At 39.8% G+C, this 22,734-nt stretch overlaps 2 protein-coding genes across 4 annotated transcripts in view; one reads left to right on the forward strand and one right to left on the reverse strand.

Annotated features, from left to right (window-relative positions):
- Positions 1–10,435: 10,435 nt before the first annotated feature.
- wu:fb55g09 lies at positions 10,436–12,085 on the reverse strand. Its single transcript, XM_039797732.1, has one exon. The coding sequence runs from the start codon at positions 11,645–11,647 to the stop codon at positions 10,973–10,975; it is 675 nt and encodes a 224-aa protein (XP_039653666.1). The 5' UTR covers positions 11,648–12,085; the 3' UTR covers positions 10,436–10,972.
- The window catches only part of nisch (nischarin), a 46,872-nt gene continuing 36,211 nt past the window's right edge, over positions 12,074–22,734 (forward strand). The window contains exons 1-6 of one of the 3 annotated variants that reach the window (XM_039797731.1): positions 12,074–12,151; positions 12,285–12,489; positions 14,234–14,276; positions 16,926–17,009; positions 18,326–18,508; positions 21,219–21,267. In XM_039797731.1, the coding sequence (XP_039653665.1) occupies positions 18,374–18,508; positions 21,219–21,267 (184 nt within the window). In that variant the 5' untranslated portion in view covers positions 12,074–12,151; positions 12,285–12,489; positions 14,234–14,276; positions 16,926–17,009; positions 18,326–18,373. Of the gene's footprint in view, positions 12,490–14,233; positions 14,277–15,219; positions 15,432–16,925; positions 17,010–18,325; positions 18,509–21,218; positions 21,268–22,734 lie in introns of those variants that run through there. The other 2 variants (XM_039797729.1, XM_039797728.1) reach the window with 2 other exon arrangements.

A 22,734-nucleotide genomic window follows, 5' to 3' on the forward strand; every position in this document is an offset into this window, starting at 1 on the left:
TGTAATGTACTCTCTATCCAGCCATCCAACAATGGAGCCTCAGAATAAGCTGATTTGTGTCACTTCTAATCAAAAATTCCTCCAACAAAATTCTCTCCAAAAACCAGAATTTTAGTTTTAGTGAGACTTTTGCAGCCAGGAGAGCCGCTCCTGAATCAGAGTGAACATACGGCTGCATTTTTGTTCATTGGAGGGTGAAGACAGGAAGGAAAAGAAAGAAGGCTTGTGTTTAACGGACGGGTTCAGCGTCACTGTGCTGTTACCTAACCCGAACTAGGCAGGTCTGTGTGTCCCGGCCAGCCAATCAGACGCTGATGTTTCCGGTTTCACTTCCTGGTGTGTATCCTCAGCACACACACACATACAGTACATGTCTGACGTGTGCTACACACCAACGGTTTTGTTGTTGATGTGTTGTGCGTCTGACACACTTTCATCATAGCTTGAAATGAAATGAACTCATTTACTGTAGTACTGTTACTACACATGTATCTGACAGCTGGAGTTACTAACTGCTTACTTTATGATAAGCTTTCATATGTAAAACGCGTGAAGCTCATGAGATGTGATGCAAATGTTACTTTATTTTATTATTTATCATTGACTGCTTCCTTCACTACTGACAGCACTACTGTCTTGACTTCACACACATTTGTTTGGCTGCTACAAGTGCTGTTCATTCACTTCATTTTCATTCTTCTAACTGTGCTGTCTGCAGACAGAAAACATCTTGAATTCCTTAAATTTCTCAAGTGACAACTATGATTGTTGGTGTTTCAGCACTTTTGGAGTTACTATTCATTCATGTTTATTTGTATGTAGTAGCTCTTTTTTAAAGTGCTTATATAGTACATAGTACATGACTTCCATCCGCACGTCGCGTGACAGAAAAAACATGCAGTTTAATTATTTCTAAAAATTCTGTCCCACTCCTCATCATCCAGTGTAACACTCAAATCTCTTTCCCATGTCTTCTTAAGGGCTGACCATCCCCCAGGTTCTGTATTAGCATAGAATTAAGCTCTATTTCAATTACTTTATATACTGCGGGGTGCTTAAAGGCAGTGTTGGTAACTATTTCCAATATACACTTTTTTATATATTGTTTGAAATGGTCTTTACGTCCCGTGAGCAATAAATAACTTATGGGGTATAAAAAAAGGAGCGAAAAACATCGGTCATCTGTAACTGCTGTAATCCTGCTCCCAGCAATCACTGCCTCGTAGTCCACTTGGAAAGAACCAATGAAACGCCTCATTGCCCCGCTGCGCGTATTCTACCCCTCCTGTGTACGAGCTCAGTGCGCAGCGTCACTGCAAGTCCCCTGGAGAGTAGAGGAGAAAACTCAGCGAAAGTTGCTGCTGCCACGGTTGAGTAATACATGAAGTAGTTTTGATGAGGGAACAGAGCCCCGAGGAGATGCTACTTTGCAATCTAGCTTTTCAACATTACCAACCCTGCCTTTAAGTGCTGTACTTGAGAGTAAATTTACATAGTTAAGTTTCAGCACTGCTCTGACCTGCAGACACAAGACACTTTACCCAACACACAAATTCCTCAAGTGTCTCCAATGACATCTGTCTTTATGTATTGAATTTACCAAATCTTTGATAATAGGTTTTTGTTTGTTTTTTTGCATTTTCATGGCAACTATTTATGGTGCTTTTGTATGTAGTATCTATTCTATTTGTGTGCTTCTCTTCAGATATACAGTGGGGAGAGTAAAGTATTTGATACACTGCAGATTTTGCAGGTTTTCCCACTTACAAAGCATGTAGAAGTCTGTATCATAGGTACTCTTCAACTGTGAGTGACGGAATCTAAAACAACCCCCCCCCCAAAAAAATAAAGTAATTAATTTGCATTTTATTGCATGACATAAGTATTTGATACATCACAAAAGCAGAACTTCATATTTGGTATAGAAACCTTTGTTTGCAATTACAGAGATCATAGGCTTCCTGTAGTTCTTGACCAGGTTTGCACACACTGCAGCAGGGATTTTGGCCCACTCCTCCATACAGACCTTCTCCAGATCCTTCAGGTTTCAGGGCTGTCGTTGGGCAATACGGACTTTCAGCTCCCTCCAAAGATTTTCTATTGGGTTCAGGTCTGGAGACTGGCTAGGCCACTCCAGGACCTTGAGATGCTTCTTACGGAGCCACTCCTTAGTTGCCCTGCCTGTGTGTTTCGGGTCGTTGTCATGCTGGAAAACCCAGCCACGACCCATCTTCGTTGCTCTTACTGAGGGAAGGAGGTTGTTGGTAAAGATCTCGCAATACATGGCCCATCCATCCTCCCCTCAATACGGTGCAGTTGGCCTGTCCTCTTTGCAGAAAAGCATCCCCAAAGAATGATGTTTCCACCTCCATGCTTCACGGTTGGGATGGTGTTCTTGGGGTTGTACTCATCCTTCTTCTTCCTCCAAACACGGTGAGTGGAGTTTAGACCAAAAAGCTCTGTTTTTGTCTCATCAGACCACATGACCTTCTCCCATTCCTCCTCTGGATCATCCATTGGTCATTGGCAAACTTCAGACGGGCCTGGCCATGCGCTGGCTTGAGCAGGGGGAATTTGCATGCGCTGCAGGATTTTAATCCATGACGGCGTAGTGTGTTACTAATGGTTTTCTTTGAGACTGTGGTCCCAGCTCTCTTCAGGTCATTGACCAGGTCCTGCCGTGTAGTTCTGGGCTGATCTCTCACCTTCCTCATGATCATTGATGCCCCACGAAGTGAGATCTTGCATGGTGCCCCAGACCGAGGGAGATTGACCTTCATCTTGAACTTCTTCCATTTTCTAATAATTGCGCCAACAGTTGTTGCCTTCTCACCAAGCTGCTGGCCTATTGTCCTGTAGCCCATCCGAGCCTTGTGCAGGTCTACAATTTTATCCCTGATGTCCTTACACAGCTCTCTGGTCTTGGCCATTGTGGAGAGGTTGGAGTCTGTTTGATTGAGTGTGTGGACAGGTGTCTTTTATACAGGTAATGAGTTCAAACAGGTGCAGTTAATACAGGTAATGAGTGGAGAAAAGGAGGGCTTCTTAAAGAAAAACTAACAGGTCTGTGAGAGCCGGAATTCTTACTGGTTGGTAGGTGATCAAATACTTATGTCATACAATAAAATGTAAATTAATTATTTAAAAATCATACAATGTGATTTTCTGGATTTTTGTTTTAGATTCCATCTCTCACAGTTGAGATTACAGACCTCTACATGCTTTGTAAGTAGGAAAACCTGCAAAATCAGCAGTGTATTAAATACTTGTTCTCCCCACTGTATATTGTTATATATTATTCAAATTTTATTATTTATTATATATTTATATATAATTTTTTATCATAGATGCCAGAGTTGTGGACAGACGTCACATGACTTGGACTCTTGATTCAGTCATAAATGTTTGACTCTACAAAATCACAAAGTATTTACAACTAAACTTTGACTTTAACACCATGTACTCATGATTTCATTTGCACTTTAGTCTTTTGATGCATCCACAAAATGATCTTTATATCACTCTGGCAGGAATCTCACATCTACTGAGTCCATGTCTCTTGCCCTGCTGCTCTCTCGATCCAAGCTGATCATACACAGCCAGTGGAATCTGTGTGTGTGTGTGTGTGTGTGTGTGTGTGTGTGTGTGTGTGTGTGTGTGTGTGTGTGTGTGTGTGTGTGTGTGTGTGTGTGTGTGTGTGTGTGTGTGTGTGTGTTGCGTCTGTGTGCGTGTGTTTGTGCCTTGAAGGGATTGTCAGTCCAGTGAAACATTCACCACATTGCTGAAAGGATATCAACCCCCTGTCTCTTTCCTTGAATTGAGCTCCTCTAAGTGTGTGTGTGTGTGTGTGTGTGTGTGTGTGTGTGTGTGTGTGTGTGTGTGTGTGTGTGTGTGTGTGTGTGTGTGTGTGTGTGTGTGTGTGTGTGTGTGTGTGTGTGTGTGCGCGCGCGCGCGTGCGCGCGCTTGTGCGTGCAGTTAAAGCTGTAAGGTCAGTGGAGCAGCAGCAAACACATCACACATTCACACAGGTCAGCCTCACAGACTGCACATGTAAAAAAGAAGATTGCTGGCATAAACTGCATTTCAGATATGTAACTAGTGAAAATAATATTCGTACAAGTTACAATTGAGATTTCTACAATTTATTTTATAACTACTCAGACTTCATTTTAGATATGAAAAAATAAACTTCCACTAGTCAAAATGTCATTGTAGATATCTTCAATGACATAAGTACATATCTGAAGCTAATATGAATATAATAATATCCAAAATGAATATGTTTATTTAAAAGTCGACCAATGGCTTTGTGGTACTTAAATGATATCCCGCCCACGGAAATGCTTTGTTGATATGTCGGACAAATTGGAAATTCAATTGTGTAAATGTTTTATTGTTATTTCTATAAGGAATTACTGATATCTGATATAATGAAATGAAAGATATGTGTAAGTCACTTAATTGAAATGTAATTTCTACATGATGTGAAAATATATTTTTAACATTAACAGATATCTTAAATTAACATTTGAACCAGTCAAAATGTAATTTAGACGTGAAAACTAAACCGCTACTAGTCAGCTGTAGTCCAAGTACTTGAAAATCGTACTTAATTACAGCGCTTGAGTAAATGTACTCAGTTACTGCAGCTCCATGCACACCACTTCAACATGTGGAGAATGCCAAAGCTTGGCTGCCATAGTTACAGTTGCTAAGCTACAATTGGAATATGGGGGGTGTTTAGTCAATCACTTTCAGTTGCTTTTTTGTGCCTTTAATTGATGAACATAAAACATTCCTTCATAACTCATCTGTAAGAAAAACTATGTAAATGCTGTATTAAACGTTTTAACTGTTTTGGTAAAGTTGCTTTAACATCTTCACAGCTCGGTTCAGTCTGTTCCGGAAATCTTTTTTTTTCCCACATTAAATACTGTTTCTCTTCAGTGTACAATCTTTATGACACAGTCAAAAGCACAGAACTAAACTTTATATGAAGACAGAGTTCAGAAATGGAACCTCACTGCTGGGCACCGCTGTCAATCAATGTGTTTTTCTGTGCTCTGATTGGCTGGCTTGTGTACTCAACAGAGAAGTCTCCGCCTCCAGAGCAGACAGCTGTACTTTTCCACTCCAAACTGAGTTTAGCATCCAACTCCATCCACTCCTCCTCCCTCCTGCACTTCATCTATTCCTAATACACACCTCCCTCCCCCTCCCCAATCACACACACACACACACACACACACACACACACACACACACACACACACACACACACACACACACACACACACACACACACACACACTTAGGTTTTTGGTTGTAGACCCTATGCAGAACCACAACACCAAATGAAGTTATGCTCTGATTGGTTAAGAGTTCTGGTGGAAACACGCAACTCAGTATTTTCCCTTTAATGTGGTTTCACTGCAGATGTTGTGAAACGTGACGATAATTCAGTCATTTTAGTGTCACTACTATTTTTGTTTTCTGGAAATCTTTCATGCCATGTGACCTGTGAGGAAACAGCCCCAGAACATCTAAAACGACTTGTTTTCATCCTGTCACAAGTGAACCAGCTTTAATTCAGCTGATTAGTAGCTATTCCAGACAGCGTCTGAGGTCTTCATGAGTCCACTTCATGGTTACCAGTCATCAAGACCTGACCCAGGACCTGAGTCAGACCAGTCTTATTTCAAAGTCAAAGTTTCCCCTAATGTGTTTTCCATAGTCTCGCTTTGCCAGACCCACCTCCAAAGTGTGCTGAGGGAGGGTCTGGCTACTCCACATAGTATTTGAGGATGGGAAGAAAATGGCATTTCTTTAAACCAATCAGAATCATCATGGGCGGTGTTAAACTCCACACAGAGCCGCTGAAAAATAGTCGTGTGAGAGAAAACTCAGATTGGACAGATTGTCTAGCTAGGTGTCTGGATTTACCCTGCAGAGATCTGAGGAGCAGTTAACCATATTCCTCATAAATCAACCGAATTTAAAATTCCAACACAAAGAAAGCGGAAGGAAACAGAAAATACATGCATCCGGCTGAATTTCCTGCAGGACCGGAGCAATCCCACGTGAAGTGAACGTGAAGGATATAAGACTATGTTTTTTTTCTGTAATAAATCTGTTATATAATAACCGTGCTTCATAAAAAAAGATCAGGCTGCATGTTGGTTTTGTTTCTACACACAAGACATGACAATGTTAGCTATATAGCTAACTTAAAGGTGCAATTGATAACATTCAGCTTACAACACTACGGTGATATAAGCTCTCACTAGCTATGGTACATTAAGTGTCCGGCTGAACTGCTCCCACAAATGGGCTTTTGAGTTTTTGTTGTAATATTTGCCTAATGAAAAGTTCAGAGATTAGAAGCGCTCTGAAAAAAGATGCTGCAGCGCTTTTTTCTCTAGGCCGCATACGCTCTATCCTTATTGGGAACTTAAAAAGATGCTGGTGCACAGAAAAAAATGCTATGTGGACACACACACACACAGTGACATGATTTAGGATTATAAAAGACAAAATGTAATCATTCACACCTGAAATAATAAACTTTATCTAAACATACAACATGGAATCTCACAGATTTCAGTAACTGGTAAAGGATAGTGCGTGTGTGTGTGTGTGAGTGAGTGTATGAGTGTGTGTGTGTGTGTGTGTGTGTGTGCGTGTGCGTGTACGTGTGCGTGTGGGTGTGTCAGTGATCTTTCTAACCGTCGTTCATTCTGTAACTGTCTGAACTTGTTGTTGGACGGCTGCCCCTTCACCAACAATTCACTAGTGAGAGTGTGTGTGCATGTTTGTGAATGTGTGTGTAAGCCGTGGTGTGTGTGTGTGTGTGTGTGTGTTTGTGTTTGTGCTTGAGTGCATCTTTGTGAGGACCAAGTAAGGTTTTAGATCCTAAAAGTTAAGACAATTTTGGAAAGTGAGGACTTTTTTTCCGCTGTTTGGGGGTTAAGACTTGTTTTTTAGCATTAAGGTTGGAATTAGGTTCATATAAAAATGTGGGTAAGGAAATGTCAAAGAGGGTCCTGGTATAGACATACAAATGTGTTTGAGTGTCAGTAGATTAGCATTTGCTCAGTTAGCTGAGGAAATGTTTACAGAGGACTGATGTACTTTCTGTAATCTGACACACACACACACACACACACACACACACACACACACACACACACACACCTCACACACACACACACACCACTTTAAGCTGCATTCACAACAAAGTAGACATTGCGGCGATTAGCGCTGGGTTGTGCAGCGTGTGGGAGTGTCACTTAACTGACCCATCTGTGTATCCATTGTGTTAACCATGGTGCTAGAATTTAGCCATGATGCTAGTATGCCGGACCCTACCAGAGATCGACAAAAAAAGCTTAATTTATTTTCAATAACTAATCAGGATGCAAGGCCTATCAAGACGGTGGGTTTTACACTGGTGCACAAGACCAAATTGAGTGACTACATGTCAAACATAACATTACACTCTATTGTGTTTTGTCGACAGTTACGTTATTGGAATATTTTGCAGTAAAAAATTTGAATGATAAATTACACAGTTAAGCAAACTCCAGCTGTGTTCCAGCATAATCTGTTCAACTGGAACCATGCTCGGGACCGTAACACCTACACCTTTTTGACTTGCCTGTGCTGTCTGTAGCTACTAGTGCACCCTCACTTATTTCAGATGACAACAGCTAAAAAAGTGGAAACAGGAGCTGCAGTCGATGCAGTGGAGACAACAGAGACCAAACAACAGTGACCTACCACGGCAAGGCACTGAAAACTTTGTTTGATAAGATAACAAAAACGTGCAAACACTGTAGGTTAGTGTGACTGTGTGTTCTTATCATAACCTCAGTATGGATTTCACCCATGGATGTATAATAAGAACTGGATACAGCATTCAAGGCAGAGCCCCATTCATTCCTATGAGTTACTCAGTGGCGCATGAAGCCAAAAAGGTTCAATTATTGTGTCTATAATTACCCGGACGATCGACATCGGCATTGTTTTCGCATAGTGCAGCCCATAGAGCAGGCGCACTGGAGACTTCCGCTGGCCAAGCCGGCTATTCCAGTTAAACACTTTGCTAACTTGTATGAGGATTAAATTACTTAATTTAAAAAAAAATTATCCACTGATTTACAGACGTCTCTTTCGCGATGTAAGTCTTTGGCAAAAATATTTCTTGGGCCAGAGAGCATCACATGACGGATACGGAAGTTGTAATTCCACCGTTTGGCCACTATGTCTAATTAGCTTTAAAGCCCGGCACACTTCCTGAGGGCCTGATTTCAAAAAGGGGGTAAGCTTCGCTTCAGAACTCGTACCTCCTATGGCGCCATTTTGATGCTACAAAGCGATCACCTCCCGTTAGCATTCCATTGACTGCCATTCATTTTGATGTCACTTTGACAGTGAATAACTTTACATCTGAAGCGTTTAAAGACTCTATTTGTCCATTGTTTATTTCTAAAGAAACACAACAATGTATAAAAGGTTCCATTACCTCGTATCTCACGTTATGGCTCCGTAGCAGACGCTTTTGTAAAAATAGGCTAACGATTATGTCATAACCAAGCGACTGTCGCATAGTAGTTAGCAATAATTAGCCTGTGCCCATGTTATCTCCTTACATATACCTACGCTCTCGGTCTCTGCAAGATTGGGAATGATTGAGATTTCTCTTGGCACAGCTACCAGAAGACTTCCAACTTTCAGACAGGTTTCTCACGTCACATCTAGGTCTTCGAGCTCAGCTAGAGGCTGCGCAGTAACGCTCAGCACTCACAGGAAAAGTGCTTCTAATATCCTTCACTGGTCTCCGTTCAGAGCAACGGGATCTGTTGATCCATTCTATATATTGTCTATGTATTTCAACCATTCCAACTGAACTGATAAGCTGATCTACAGGTCAAAGGTCAACCTGAGCAGGTTGGACCTGCTGTTGGCATGACGTCACTTCTTACCACATATGTTTGTTCTCACTCTTGTGACACATAGGATTTTATCAGCATAAATGGCCATCCACACCAAGAACAATAACGATAAATATATAGTTTAAAAAAAAATAGACTCTGCAGCATGCTGAAAACATATGAGAAGACAAGGAAATGCTAGGTGCGTGCACTGCAGATTCACTGTAATTATTTGTGAATGCAATTTGTATTCCCTCCAAAACTTTATATTTTAGGAGATTTATAAGGTATTATCTGTTTTTCCAAAATCATTTAAGGACTAGGCCTAGACGTCAATAGTGATCGGACGACAAGAGGCACGCGGAGAGCTTCTTTTTCAGGACTGGATGAGGAGTTAGGAGAGGTTGTTGCTCATACTGTATATATATATATATATATATATATATATATATATATATATATATATATATATATATATATATATATTTTATAAATGCTTAAGTAAAAGGATAAGATGGAAGCACATGGTTGACTTTCCTTTCCTCGTGGGAGAAATGCTTTTGTACTTAAAATCGCAGAATAATAGATATTATAAATCAGAGTGAGGAACATCTATTCCCTGCCTGTTCCTCACACTTTGACCGGTTACCATTATTAGTTTATGACACACTAACACAAAGAGGCTTATGTTGCCTCCCTGCCCGTCTTAAGTGGGTGTGACCCATGGATGTATAATAATAACGGTGTGACCAGCCCACGTCACGTTATGTAATCCACTTCAACTGCTCTCCATGCAGGAACACAGTGTTTCTCCCTCCATGTTGCTTTAATGGACGTCTAAAATTTCTGAATAGAAAGAAAACCCCGTTTCTTTAATGACAGTTATGTTTGAGACACTAGGAGTGCATTACGAGTTTTTTAAAAACAGATGTAAACACTTCTTATTAAAGGAAATGGAAGTAGAGATTTGCATATGAATTCATGTATTTAATGTCTTAGTTGTACTATTTGTATAATGAGTAATACCCATGGTAATTAAATCTGCATGTCATTCAGACATTAGCAGTCTAAGTTGATAACATGATTTTGGGTTAATGGAAAGTTATATTAACCTGAAACAGTTAGGGTTTTAATCTTGTGTTATGCTTCATTTTAATCTTTGTCTGTGTGTGTTGGTTTGTGGCAGAATAAAAATCAAGTCTATGTTATCTATTCATGTATCCATAGTACAACCTAAAAAGTGCTTAAATGCTTATTTCTGCACTTATATTTTTAATGCTATATTTCTTTAATGTGTTTTTCTCTACTGCTCGTGTCTTTTTCTTGCTGCTCCTCTCACATATTGCCATGTGACCTGCTGTTTTAATGCATGTGCGCAACACTGGCTATTTATTTGTATGTGATTCATCTGTGCATTTTTCACTCTGAGCTAATACGTTGGCCCCAATAACTTTTGTAAAAAAAAAATCATTCAAACTCATATATCCACAAAGACAATTAGCCCATGTTACATCAATGAGATATTTATTTGGGTTTATTTTTATTCTGTACAATAAAAAGCTTTTTTGTTAATGACAGTCTGCTTCAGCCAATCGTCTGAAGCCTAATCCAGCCAGCTCAATGCCGATTGGCCTAGTGGGCTCACTCCCACCACCCAACCCATCTCCTTTTGTGTGCAGCAACAACAACAACAGAAAGGCAGCACTTTAGAGCACCCGGGACACATTTTACATGACCAAACATGAACTGTAAAAAATATCCCATCTTAATAATGAGATAATTTCACTCACACAGCATCTTGAAAAAAAGATTAACTAAGGCATAACCTGCATGGGTAGCTTATGAAAAAAATGACACTTTAAAAAAATATGTTTTGAAAAGTTTCTTCTGGTGGAAAATAACATAACATTTTAAGGCTAAATGACTTTGATAGGATGGATATTTTTATTTTATTTCCTGTGAACATGAAGCAGAACGAACCTGACCCCGTTCAGTCTGAGGTTTGAGTTTCACACTGCTGGGAACAAAAAAGTTTGCCTTCAGGGTGTCAGGATGTCACAGAACTCAACAAAGTCCCTCTGCATGAAATTCTGGCTCTGAATCAGGTCATCTTCAGAGGGGAAATATTGCATGCTGTCCTCCTGCAGGCGCAGACTGTCCTCCGGCAGACGCAGACTGTCATCCTGCAGACGCAGACTGTCGTCGTGCAGTACCAGAATCTGTCCTGGTGGCGCCGTTGAGCCGTGTGGGTTGGGACTGTCCAAGAGGGCTCCTCTTGCATTCTCCAGGACGCCCAGGTATGAGTCCATGTCTGTGAGCTCCACCTCGCTGTCGGAGCAGCTGCCGCTGTCGCTCCCCACTGAGTCGGAGCGCATGTGCAGCATCTGGTACTTCTCGTGCATTAGAAACTGGTTGGTGTTCTTGGGGGCCCGCATCCCCCTCGCTCTGTTTCCTTTGACGTTAACGGGCCGGAGGGACATCACTGGCCTCTGGAAGTGTTGCGGCTGAGGGTAATGATGAGGAGGATGACGTTGAGGGTGCTGGTGGTGATTACGCCCTTTTGGCCACCCTCCCCTTCCTGTCCTCCGGCCCTGCAGGCGCCCCCTGCAGCTCTTGGACCAGCCGTGTTTCCTACGAATGGAAGGGTCCCTCTGTGCAGCCTCTTTCCCACCCTGCTGCTGCAATCTCCTCCTGCACATCATCTCTGAGAGCATTTTCTTGTCTTTCTTGCAGTCGCCTCCCTTCCTCCCTGGTGCTCTGCTTCACATCCCTGCTCGGTGGCCCACACAACAAAGAGAGGCTGGTGTCTGTTTTTTTCTGGCTCAGGTCACAAACGACCCCCTCTCTCTCAGTCTACCTTTTCACTATTATTTCGCGTTTTTTCTTGACCTCTGGCTTTGGCTGATGCATCGCCTGCTCTTCCTCCCCCTTGCAGCAGCAGCTTGCCTGTACGGCTGGCTCACTGTCACGCCCTCCTCGGTCTCTCTAATCTCTATTCTTAACCTCTCTGAAAGTCAAATTAGCTTCTTACAGCTCTGATTAGTGAACTGCAATGAGCTGTTTAAGGGGTTTGAAGCGTACTCCAGTTGACTTAAAGCTATATTTTTTTTCTCAGTTTAAGGCCCGCAAGTGCAGTGTACTCAGCTCTGACCAGCACGGACTGTGGCTCTGCCCTCCTCTCCGAGCATGGATAAAGAGCTGGAAGGATCCATTCACAGGTTTAACAGAAGGAGGGGGTGTGTCAGGGTTAGCAGGGTTGTCTACTGCCGATTAATAACATTGTAATATGACAGATGTCTATAAAATATTGCCTTCACCTACGTATGTGTATAACATTTTTATAATCTGCAGGTGCCTTAAATTGTGTTGTCGTGGTGATAAGAATTAGGATACTCCCTGCCAGCAAGATGGTTCCCTCCGCTTCAGTTTTAGCAGCTGAAATCTGATCCACAGCTGCCGCTGTTATTGCCCGCCCCTCTGACAACAGAAACGCCGTACTGCACGTACAGCCCAGCACAACACACAACAACCAGCAGCACTGGGGCATGAGGACAGTGTAAGTTACTGTAATATTAGTAACAGTGGCTAGTTATTGTGTCATGCACATACAAGTGCCCCACCCACATGGACTTGTAAAACACTGAAACTACTGTTACAGCGGTTAACACGTTCTTAAATACAACATTAAAGCAAACAAAGAACTTTGTCTTTCATAATCTGCCACGAAAAAGGTTCCCTTCCTAAAACACGACTCAAGTTTAAAGCCATGCTACCAACATGGCTCTATGGCAGTTTCATTCAGTATGTCGGCCGCTTTGGTCAAGACTAAAATATTTAAACGAATACTGGATGCATAAAATTGATTGATGGTCCCCAGACAATGCACCCTACTGACTTTAATCCCGTTTTTTCATCTAGTGCCACCGTGAAGTTCACATTTTTCATTTTAGTGAAAAATCATAACAACTATTCGATGGATTGACGATATGAAATTTGGTTCAGACATTCACGTCCCACTTGCATGAATTGTAGCAGCTTTGTGGTCCCTTGACTTTGCATCCTGCGCCATCATCCGGTCAAACGTTTTTATTTGGGACTTTGGTAGCCAATTCCTGCTAAACTAATGACGTTCTTATCAGCCTGAGCTACTGTGTTTAATGCTAATAGGCAAACGTTAGCATGCTAAGCATGGTAAACTAAGATGGTGAATATGGTGATCATTATAGCCTGCTAAACATCAGCATGTTAGCATTGTCAATTGAGTACATGTTACCATGCTGACCTTAGCATTTAGCTTAAAGTACTGCTGTGTCTGAGTACAGCCTACAGTTAGTCTCATTCATAATAATCCAACCAGAAGAATTAATCAAAAATAAAGGACATTTACTAAGAAATATACAGCCCGATCGATATAGAAGCAATTAAACATGAACTTTGTCTTCAATGTCACCTAAATCACATAACAAAGAATACTCCCTAGGGAGACCATCAAATCTGATAATACTGTCTGCTTCCTGCAGCTACTATGAGCACAACTATTTCTGTTGTTACAATTCAGTTAAGTTCTACAGTATGTAGGTCAAAGACACAACATATGTAGTGTATAGGTTGGCAGCTGCACTAGTGACCTCAAGTGGCTGTGATGTAAACTACACTTAACAGTTTGAAGCAGGAGGGGGTTTAGTGTTGTTGTATGGAATGCCGTTTTATTCAATATTAAATAAATGAATAAATACATGAATAAATAAATAAATATGCCTTTGAAATACATCATGAGATAAATAAATGAGGCAATACATAAATAATTAAATAAATGTAAATATATAAAAATGTATCTGCATTTGCAGATTTGCATATAAGAACTGGAAATAAATAGAGAGGGAAATAAATAAATGTGGCATTAGGAAATAAAAGTCCACGGAAATAAATAAATGTGGATTTATGACGAAAAAAAAGTCTCTTGAAATAAATAAACGTGGACTTATGAAATAAAAGTACCATGAAATAATTAAAAGTAAATCCTTTTAATATATTTATTTAACTAATTGATTCATTTTTATGAATATTTACATTTAATTATTTATGTATTTATTGCCTCATTTATTTATTTCATGATGTACCGTATTTCAAAAGCATATTTATTTATGTATGTATTAATTTATTTAATATTGAATAAAATGGCATTCCATAGTTTCCTGCTATCTTGCTATCCAACAAAATGTTGATTAGAAGAAACTCATTTGCTATAATTAACTATAATAACTAGTGTTGCTTAAAATGTAAAAACTTTTTTTTTATAGATTTACTGATGTGTGCCATCCTAGCCAGCAGTAAACATTCCAGGTGAGTTTAAAAAACTAAAGAATTGCATTTTGCTGTGAAAATTGAGTTTTAGATTATTGGTGAAATGTTCAGAAAAGTACAATAAACATGACAATATATAAAAGGGTTAAATTCTAATTGTAAAAAAAGAAAAGTAAACCAAGTAAATAAATCAAACAAAATTCTAACATACAAAACTGTAATTATATAAAGGTATGGCTATTACTGACATACTTAAATATCCTTTGATGAGGATATCATCTTAGAGTTACACAAATATACATTAAAGCTTGGCTTTACTATTTCAAACTATTTTGAAGAAAGCATTTGCAACAGAATATTTCTACTAATTGTGGTATTGCTACTTTTACTTTAATAAAATATCGGAGTGATTCCACAACTGCCTTGGTTCAGCTGACTCTCATGTTGGTAAAATATCTTACTTTAATCTTTATTTTTAATAAATCGTGTTATTTTTTTTAAAGAGACCTGTCTGTGTCTCGAATGCTCCCAGTTACTGAAACGGATTTGTACATTTGTTGGCCATTTGGTCAGTTAGTCACAACACCACTCCTCACACATATATGTGTTAAGTTTGTTACCTCAGACTGTATCTATTCTACCATTGCCACCACTGTTACTGAGCTGCTATTAATAAACAAAATCCTAATGGTCATGATAAATATTTGAAAGATGAGACACGTTTCTATTAGGCTGACAGAGATCGTGGAACGATGAGTGTCCTTTTACTCTTTGTTTTCAGTTATATTTGACCGTTATTATACGAGTAGTCTACCTTTTGACCTTGTCACCTTGTCTGATTCATATAATGTTCGTATGTGTTATAAAACATTCAACAAAAAACATTTTTATTTTCCTGAAACGAAAACATTGTGAAAAAAAATCTGTCATGGAAGAACTGTAAATAAAGTTTGAGCATTTTGAAAGCAGTCAGCTGCTTCGTTCGGCATCACAACAAACATGGCGTCAGGAGGCGGCTAACTGAGAAGAAAAGCTGGGGATCCTCCGAAGCCGATTTAATTAAGAGTTGTATTGCTTAATAACAGATAACATTTGCTTCAGCTCGATTTCAAGATGGAGTCCGCCCCGTATCCAGAGGAGGTTTCGGAGAGGAAAGTGTGTGTTGTCGGGTCGGAGCTGGTGGAAAACTACACCGTAAGCTACGTCCTCGTACCTCTAGCCTAGCGACAGTTAGCTAAGCTAGCTCGTAGCTACCCTTAGCTTCAGGTCTGTCAAAGTGACAGTGAGTTAATGTTGAAGAAATTGCTCCATCAGTGCAATAAATAAACTGTTCAGTTATTTGACGTTTTTGGTCAGTCGTTAGGTCTTTATGTTCCTACGACTGGACTAAAAACAACGACAAAACTGACAAGCTAACTGCTAACTGCCCTTATAGCATTTTTTGTTTTCCTAGGATTGCGAGGGCATGAACAGCCCTACTCTCCCTCTGATTGGCTAGCACTCGCTGCCCTACCCTGTTTGATTTGTAGGTTTAGGCAAGAGGAGTGGTATTGGTCAGGGTAAACCAACCAAAGGCAGAGGAGGGCGGGATCGGGACATGCTTTCGCCCTCCTGGGAAAAAAATACTCGCCTGCCGTGCTGCTAACTGAGCTGTCACACAGTGTTCACAAAGGTGACAGACCTGACAGCACACTGCAGATTTTTATTTCTCATAAAATATGATATTTAATGTATATGTGTTTTGTAACGCTCGCACTGTTACGTGATTGTTCACCCCCATTGATGAGTGGTTCACCCATAGACTACAAAAATAAGGGTTTATCCGTCCTATTATTTATTTTTTGACACTTATATTTTAGTAGATATTATTTTAGGTTAAAAACAGTAGTACGGAACAGCAACATAATTGGCAGGCACGATGGCATTCACAATATCGTGATAACAACTCTGTAACCTATAGAGTTTGGGGAACTCTCTCCCCAAACATCCGCGACTGCACCAATCTGTCCATGTTCAAATCACAAGTCAAAACCTTACTTTTTTAGAGCTTTGAGCGTTGTAAAAACAATAAAAAAGCGCAATATAAATAAAAACTATTATTAGTATTGTCTAATTTTCTTTTCTTTCTTTTAAATTTAAACACATTTTCATGGAAGCAACTTTTGTCCAGGAAAAGACAAAAAACGATTCAGTTAGGTATAATAATTTCTAGGGAATTCAAAATTATGACTTTCATTAATTATGAGCGGAGTCAAGATTTCGACTTTCTAAGTGACACAGTCAAAACATTTTAGACCTATTTGTTTAAGCATTGTTGAATGGAGCCCAAGATCTAAGATTTTCATTGCCAGCGACTGCTTCTTTGCAATGTTGTGCATATTACAATAAATAAGTTGAATTATGAGGTGAACTTGAAGGTTCACCGCTGACCTTAAGCATTAGCTCAATGTCTGCTTCCTGGAACTGTTGTTGAGTTTTTAGGACATGGAGCTGCATAGAGATGGTTCAACTGTTATCACACAGTATGAAACTTAGTTCATCTTAGCAGGTGGTTGCATTTAGGAGGAGATGGTTCAAATATGGTATTCGGTATTTCTCCATTTCATTATTGAAGAATCCATGCAGCTCAGTAAGCAGTTCTTTAATTCAGACAGGTTGTAATCACTGTGTCCTGCTGTGCTGGTTCAGGTCTATATCATCGAGGTGTCGGATGGAGAGCACAGATGGACTGTGAAGCACCGCTACAGTGATTTCCACGACCTCCACGAGAAGGTAGGTCAGCAGAGATTTATCTGCTTTGTGATAGGCAGGATCGCTTTCACCAAAACATATATTTTGTAGTCCGTCCAGGTAAACTAAGAGCAGAACAAATGGTTTTTTGTTTTGAATTCAGTCTGGCGCTGTGATGCATGAAGTTGTGTTTCTTACTGAGGGAATGTTCAAAGCAACCATATGTAATTATTATAATTCTGTATAATTATTAGAGATGCACAAAATTAAATTTGAGGGCCAATAACTAACTTGCAATTGGAAAAATGTAAAGAGGACAATGAAAACCTTTTCTGATTATATTTTCCAACTGTCAATACAACCTTTGCAAACAGTTTGTAGTTACCATAAGAATGAGCATTTTTACTGACATCCTTTTTTATCTTGCATTTTATATAGATATATTGTGCATCCCAACTCAGTAATAACCATAATAAATTAAGTCCTAGATTCACCACATTCGAGGGCATTATTGCACAACTTTGATAAAACAATGTTACTGACTCAATGTTGACTGTGATTGATAGCAATCCTCACTGTGTTATACTTGTTATGTCCAGAAAATGGTGAGAGAACCAACCAGACTAGGTCTGCAATTAATTAGTTTTATTATAAAAAATAATAGTGTATACAATGGTAAAAATGTTCATCACAATGTTCTAGAGTTTAAAGGTTCCCTGCCATACAAAACCGTTTTTTCTTGCATTTTTTGAAATATGTTAGGTCCATATGTGTTTGTGTTATGTGTTGAATGTGAAAACAAACTGCTACCTCCTCTGTCAGCTCTAGCCACTGAAAAGAAATAAGCAGAGAAATCAGACCAATTACAAAAGCTGGTCAGTCTGACATCATATTGCCTGAGCTCATTACTATTCATGAGCTCGCCCAGTTGGGCTGGGTAAAGGATTCTGACAGCCAGGCTCTCATTGGCTAGCTGTTAGCCAATCCGATTCAAACAACTTTGCTTGTTGAATATTAATGAGAACTGGCAGAAATCGAGCTGAGTCTTCCTGTAGGCTTTCTATACCACGCTAGAAACAAGGTAACCAAGGCATTTTTTCCACAAAAAATGTTACAGAGTCCATGGTAGAACTTCAGACATTACCACAAAGTAATGAAATACATGTGGCAGGGCACCTTTAAGGTCTTCAAATGGCTTGTTTTGTCTGATCAACGGTCCAGATCCCAGAGATATACAGTTTACAATTGTATAAAACCAAGAAAAGCAGCAAATCTTCACATAGGCGAAGCTGCACCCAGGCAATGTTTGACATTTTTGCTTAATAACGGAATCTTTTATCCTGTGTGTTTCCCTTCAGCTGACGGCGGAGAAGAAGGTGGACCGACGGCTGCTTCCTCCAAAGAAGATGCTGGGCAAGAACTCAAAGAGTCTGGTGGAGCGGCGGCAGAAAGAGCTGGAGCTCTATCTGCAGACGCTGCTGCTGCAGTTCCCACAGGCCACCCCGACTCCGCTCGCAAGTTTCCTGCACTTTCACCTCTATGTGAGTACACCAGAGGCTCCTACACCCTCTGCACATGTACAGTAACCTGCTCAGGTGCCTCAGACTTCTAGTACTACACCTGATAGTACTCAGCCGGCTGATACTTCATCATATAAAGAGGAAAATATAAGATGTAGCCGTGTATACGCTCAGATACTGCAACCAGCAGGTACGCTTCATGGCCAAAAGTATGTGGACTTGTGACCACTGCAGCTATATGTTACAATTGAACATGTGACATTTTAAACTATAGGCATTAATCTGCTGCTATAGCCTGGCTCCAGGGATCTGCTCCCCTTAAGCCACAAGAGTATAAATTAGGTCCAACACTGATGTTGGGTGATCAGGTCTGGCTCACAGTCAGCGTTCCAGTTCATCCCAAGTTCTTCCACACGCAACTGGGGAAACCATTTCTTTATGGAGTTGGCTTTGTAAACAGGGGCATTGTGATTTTGAAGCAGGAAATTGCCATCCCTAAACTGTTGACACAACAGTACAAAAGTAGAAAGTACAATAGGCCTATGTCACGCAACAATTGAAGACCGGAAGAACATCTGTGAGTGGGGATACGGCTCTTCCGGTTAGCTTTTTACAATGGCGAAGCCCGATAGACGCTGCTGGACCAAGTCTCTCCGCAACCTGCCTGAAGTCACCTACGACGATGTGGCTCGGATTGTAAATGAACAATCTCAAAATAAAAAACATTTTGAAAAAGGCAAAAGGTACAAGACTGTGTACAGAAACTATCATAGACTTCAATGGTAGAAGCGCGCTCTAGCCGTTCGTGGTTTTGCGGGTACGGTAAACGTTTCTATGGTAACAGCGAGTTGGACCAATCGGAGACGTTGCTGTTACGCTAAGGATTGTGGGTAGTGTAGTTTTTCTCCATAAGATTGCTGCTAAAACATGTTTTTCTTAAAACAAGGTTGACTTCATACAGAATTCTAGCATCTACAGGAGCAGAAACTTTCGTTTCACAACCACGTCGCTCGTGGTCCGTCTACCTCGGGTGGTTTAGACATTATGGCTGATGATCTAAATCCTTATGGAGAAAGGGACTGTTGACCGGAAGTTCTGATTCCCTAACTCTGCGTTCCGGAAGCAGGAAGTGTGACATAGGCCTATACAGTGTTTCCCACAGGTTGAGAATTTACTTGTGGTGGAGGGTGGCGCAGGATGTGACGGTGCGGCGGTGATGGCTGGGTTCATAATAAACTAGTCAAACATAGGTTTTTGAACTATTTATTGAAAACAATGACGACAACATTAACAGATAATTTAGAAAGAACCATTTACATGTTAAACAAATCAAACTAAAAGATGATACAGATGAAGTGTAACCATGTGTGTTTTGTCAATGAAATCTGGTTGATTTGTCATAAATGTTATGGTTCAGCAGATAAAATACCTGATTACCCGGAGCCCAAATGTTATATGTATTAACAACCTTAATACTATACTATGATCCGTACATAAAGTTACATGTTATTATAAATCTCAATAGTCTCCTAACTCCCGTTAAATCATATAAGACTAAGGCTATTTAAAGTTACTAATTAATTCTTAATGATGCCAACCATTCACTGGTTGCTGCTTGTCCAATGGAAGGATTTGCAGCTTTTCTCTGTTTTTATATATAATTGTAAACTAAGATGTTTGGGTTGTGGACTGTTGGTCTGAGAAAAAGAGCCACATGAAGCTGTGGAGAATTGTGATTATTGTTTCACTGTTTTTAGAAAACATTTTTTTTTATAATTGACAGATTAACGCAACATTTCAATTTTATTTATAGTATCAAATCATAACAAGAGTTATCTCAAGACACTTTACAGATAGAGTAGGTCTAGACCACACTCTATAATTTACAAGGACCCAACAATTCCAGGAATTCCCCCAAGAGCAAGCATTTAGTGTGACAGTGGTGAGGAAAAACTCCCTTTTAGGGAGAAACCTCAGACAGACCCAGGCTCTTGGTAGGCGGTGTCTGACGGTACCGGTTGGGGGTGTGATGAATAGTGGCAATAACAGTCACAATAAAAGATAATGGAACAGTGACTAGAAATAGTAGTTGTAGTAGTTCATGGCATAGCAGGGCACTGCTATCTAGTTAATTGTCTTGTCCCAGGTTGAGAAGCGCTGCTTCAGGCCGGGGTTAGCAGTAGTTTAAGGCTTTGTGATGTCCGTGACTGTGATCATATGATGATCCATACAACAACCGACCAGTGTTGTGTGCAGAGTAAACAGACGATTTTAAAAAAGAAAGAAAAAAAAAACTCATGTGACATGAGATGATAAACACGCGACTGTTACAGACAAGTTAGAAAACACTTATATTGTTGTTTCTTAATTTTCTGAATTACTGCTGCAGGTGTTACTCTGGGCCCTGTTCTTAAAATACTGTTGAACTAATCCAGGCTAGCATGATGTTGTAAAGCTAAAATTATCCTGATAGTTCTTAACCATTCACAGTTAGAGGTTTGATTTGTTGGATTTTATTTTATTTTCTTGGATGTTGTGGTGACAAAACAGTTTGGTAAAAAACCTTTTTAAAGAAAGGCAACATTGAACATCAGTTGAGTTGATACTATAACCAGCTGTCTGCTGAGCAGTGAAGAGATACGATTATTTAACTCCTCAGTCTACAAGCTTAACTGTTTAACTGTATTTTGAAGTGAATCCAGTTTTTTCACAAACTCTTCGTTTCTTTTAGGAGATCAACGGCATCACAGCAGCTCTGGCTGAGGAGTTGTTCCATAAAGGTTGGCTTCCTTTCTGATCTTTGAACTCTCTCCTCTCCTTTAGAGTTGCTACAACTGTGTTAACAATTAATGAAACTCCTTTAGCGGAGTGGTGTGTTTCCACTCTGTGTAGGCTTTCTCCCTCTAGGTATAACTTATAATTGTTAGAAAACTTTTAACTGTTAAAAAAAAAAAAAAAAAAAAAATCTTTTGTACTTTATTAATCAGAGACAATACAAATTAATTGACATGATGTCAAAGTGGCAGATTTTAGTCAAATTGAATCCACAATCATAAAACCTGAATTGACTCTTTGATTGCACAGTGACATGATGTGAAACAGCAGTCTGTTAAGTTTAATATTTAATATTTTGGACTCTTCTTTTTTTTTTTCAATAATATTTTATAAACTTTTACATTAACAAACAAAGAACCAGACAGCTCAGATCTTACCAAATTACAGAGAAACAATGTACATTGCACGTTACATCAACACACATCGGGATCACATAACACACGTACTGTATGTCATTTGCATTAGAGACCTGTCAATAGAAGAAGCCAAACAATCTTTTTTTTTTTTTTTTTTTTTGAGAGAGTTTTTTGGGGCATTTCAGCCTTTTAAAGGAAAGAACAGATAGATCTGAAAGGGGAAAGAGAGGGGGATGACATGCAGGAAATCGTCTCAGGTCGGACTCGAACCCTGGACCTACTGCGTCGAGGTATACACCTCTAATATATGTGCGCCTGCTCTACCAACTGAGCTAACCCGGCCACAGAAGCCAAACAATCTTTGACTAGTTTGTGAAGGCAAGGTGCCCTTTCTGCAATAGATCAACGATATCACTAGGAAGGTAATCGAGAAGGGGTTGCTGTATATCAGTGGTTCTCAACCTTTTTTGTGCCAGCGCCCCCTATCCATTATCCAGGTCCCTAACGCCCCCCATCAAATATTATGTAGGCTAATTGCCCTGAATATTAATGATTACGCCCTAATATAGGCCTATTATGGTTGTTACTATTGTTATCAAAAATAATAAAAAAAAATCAAATAATTGAATGACAAAACAACACATGTATTAGTTTCCCAGGTATCAAAAAAGCCATGTGAATAGAAATTATATATATTCGCAGGTTTAAAAAAAAAAAATGCAACCATTTGACATTCAAATTAAATAACAGCAGCCAATCTAGCCAAGACTAGATATGTAACATTCAAACTATAATTAGGTATTATGAAAAGGCCTGCTTAAAGAATACAACAGGACGTCGCAGCGATTGCTTTTTTTTTTTTTCTTATCCGAACGCAGCTTCACTAGTAGCTACAGAGCTCATTTAAGATGATGCTCTTACGTCCCGTTTCCATGAAGGCAGCACGGAGCTGTGCCAAACAAAGCTGACAGAAGCACAGAAAAGTTAGGATACCTGTCTCGTCCAGTCGCAGTGCTGTAAACTGGCAAGTTTTAATGTTGCAGACCACTTATTTTT

This window comes from Perca fluviatilis, chromosome 4 (assembly GCF_010015445.1).
Source record: "Perca fluviatilis chromosome 4, GENO_Pfluv_1.0, whole genome shotgun sequence".
NCBI classification, from domain to species: Eukaryota; Metazoa; Chordata; class Actinopteri; order Perciformes; family Percidae; genus Perca; species Perca fluviatilis.

Excerpts from the sequence above, each read along its gene's own strand:
- wu:fb55g09 (XM_039797732.1), bottom strand. The coding sequence starts at position 11,647 with ATGCTCTCAGAGATGATGTGCAGGAGGAGATTGCAGCAGCAGGGTGGG.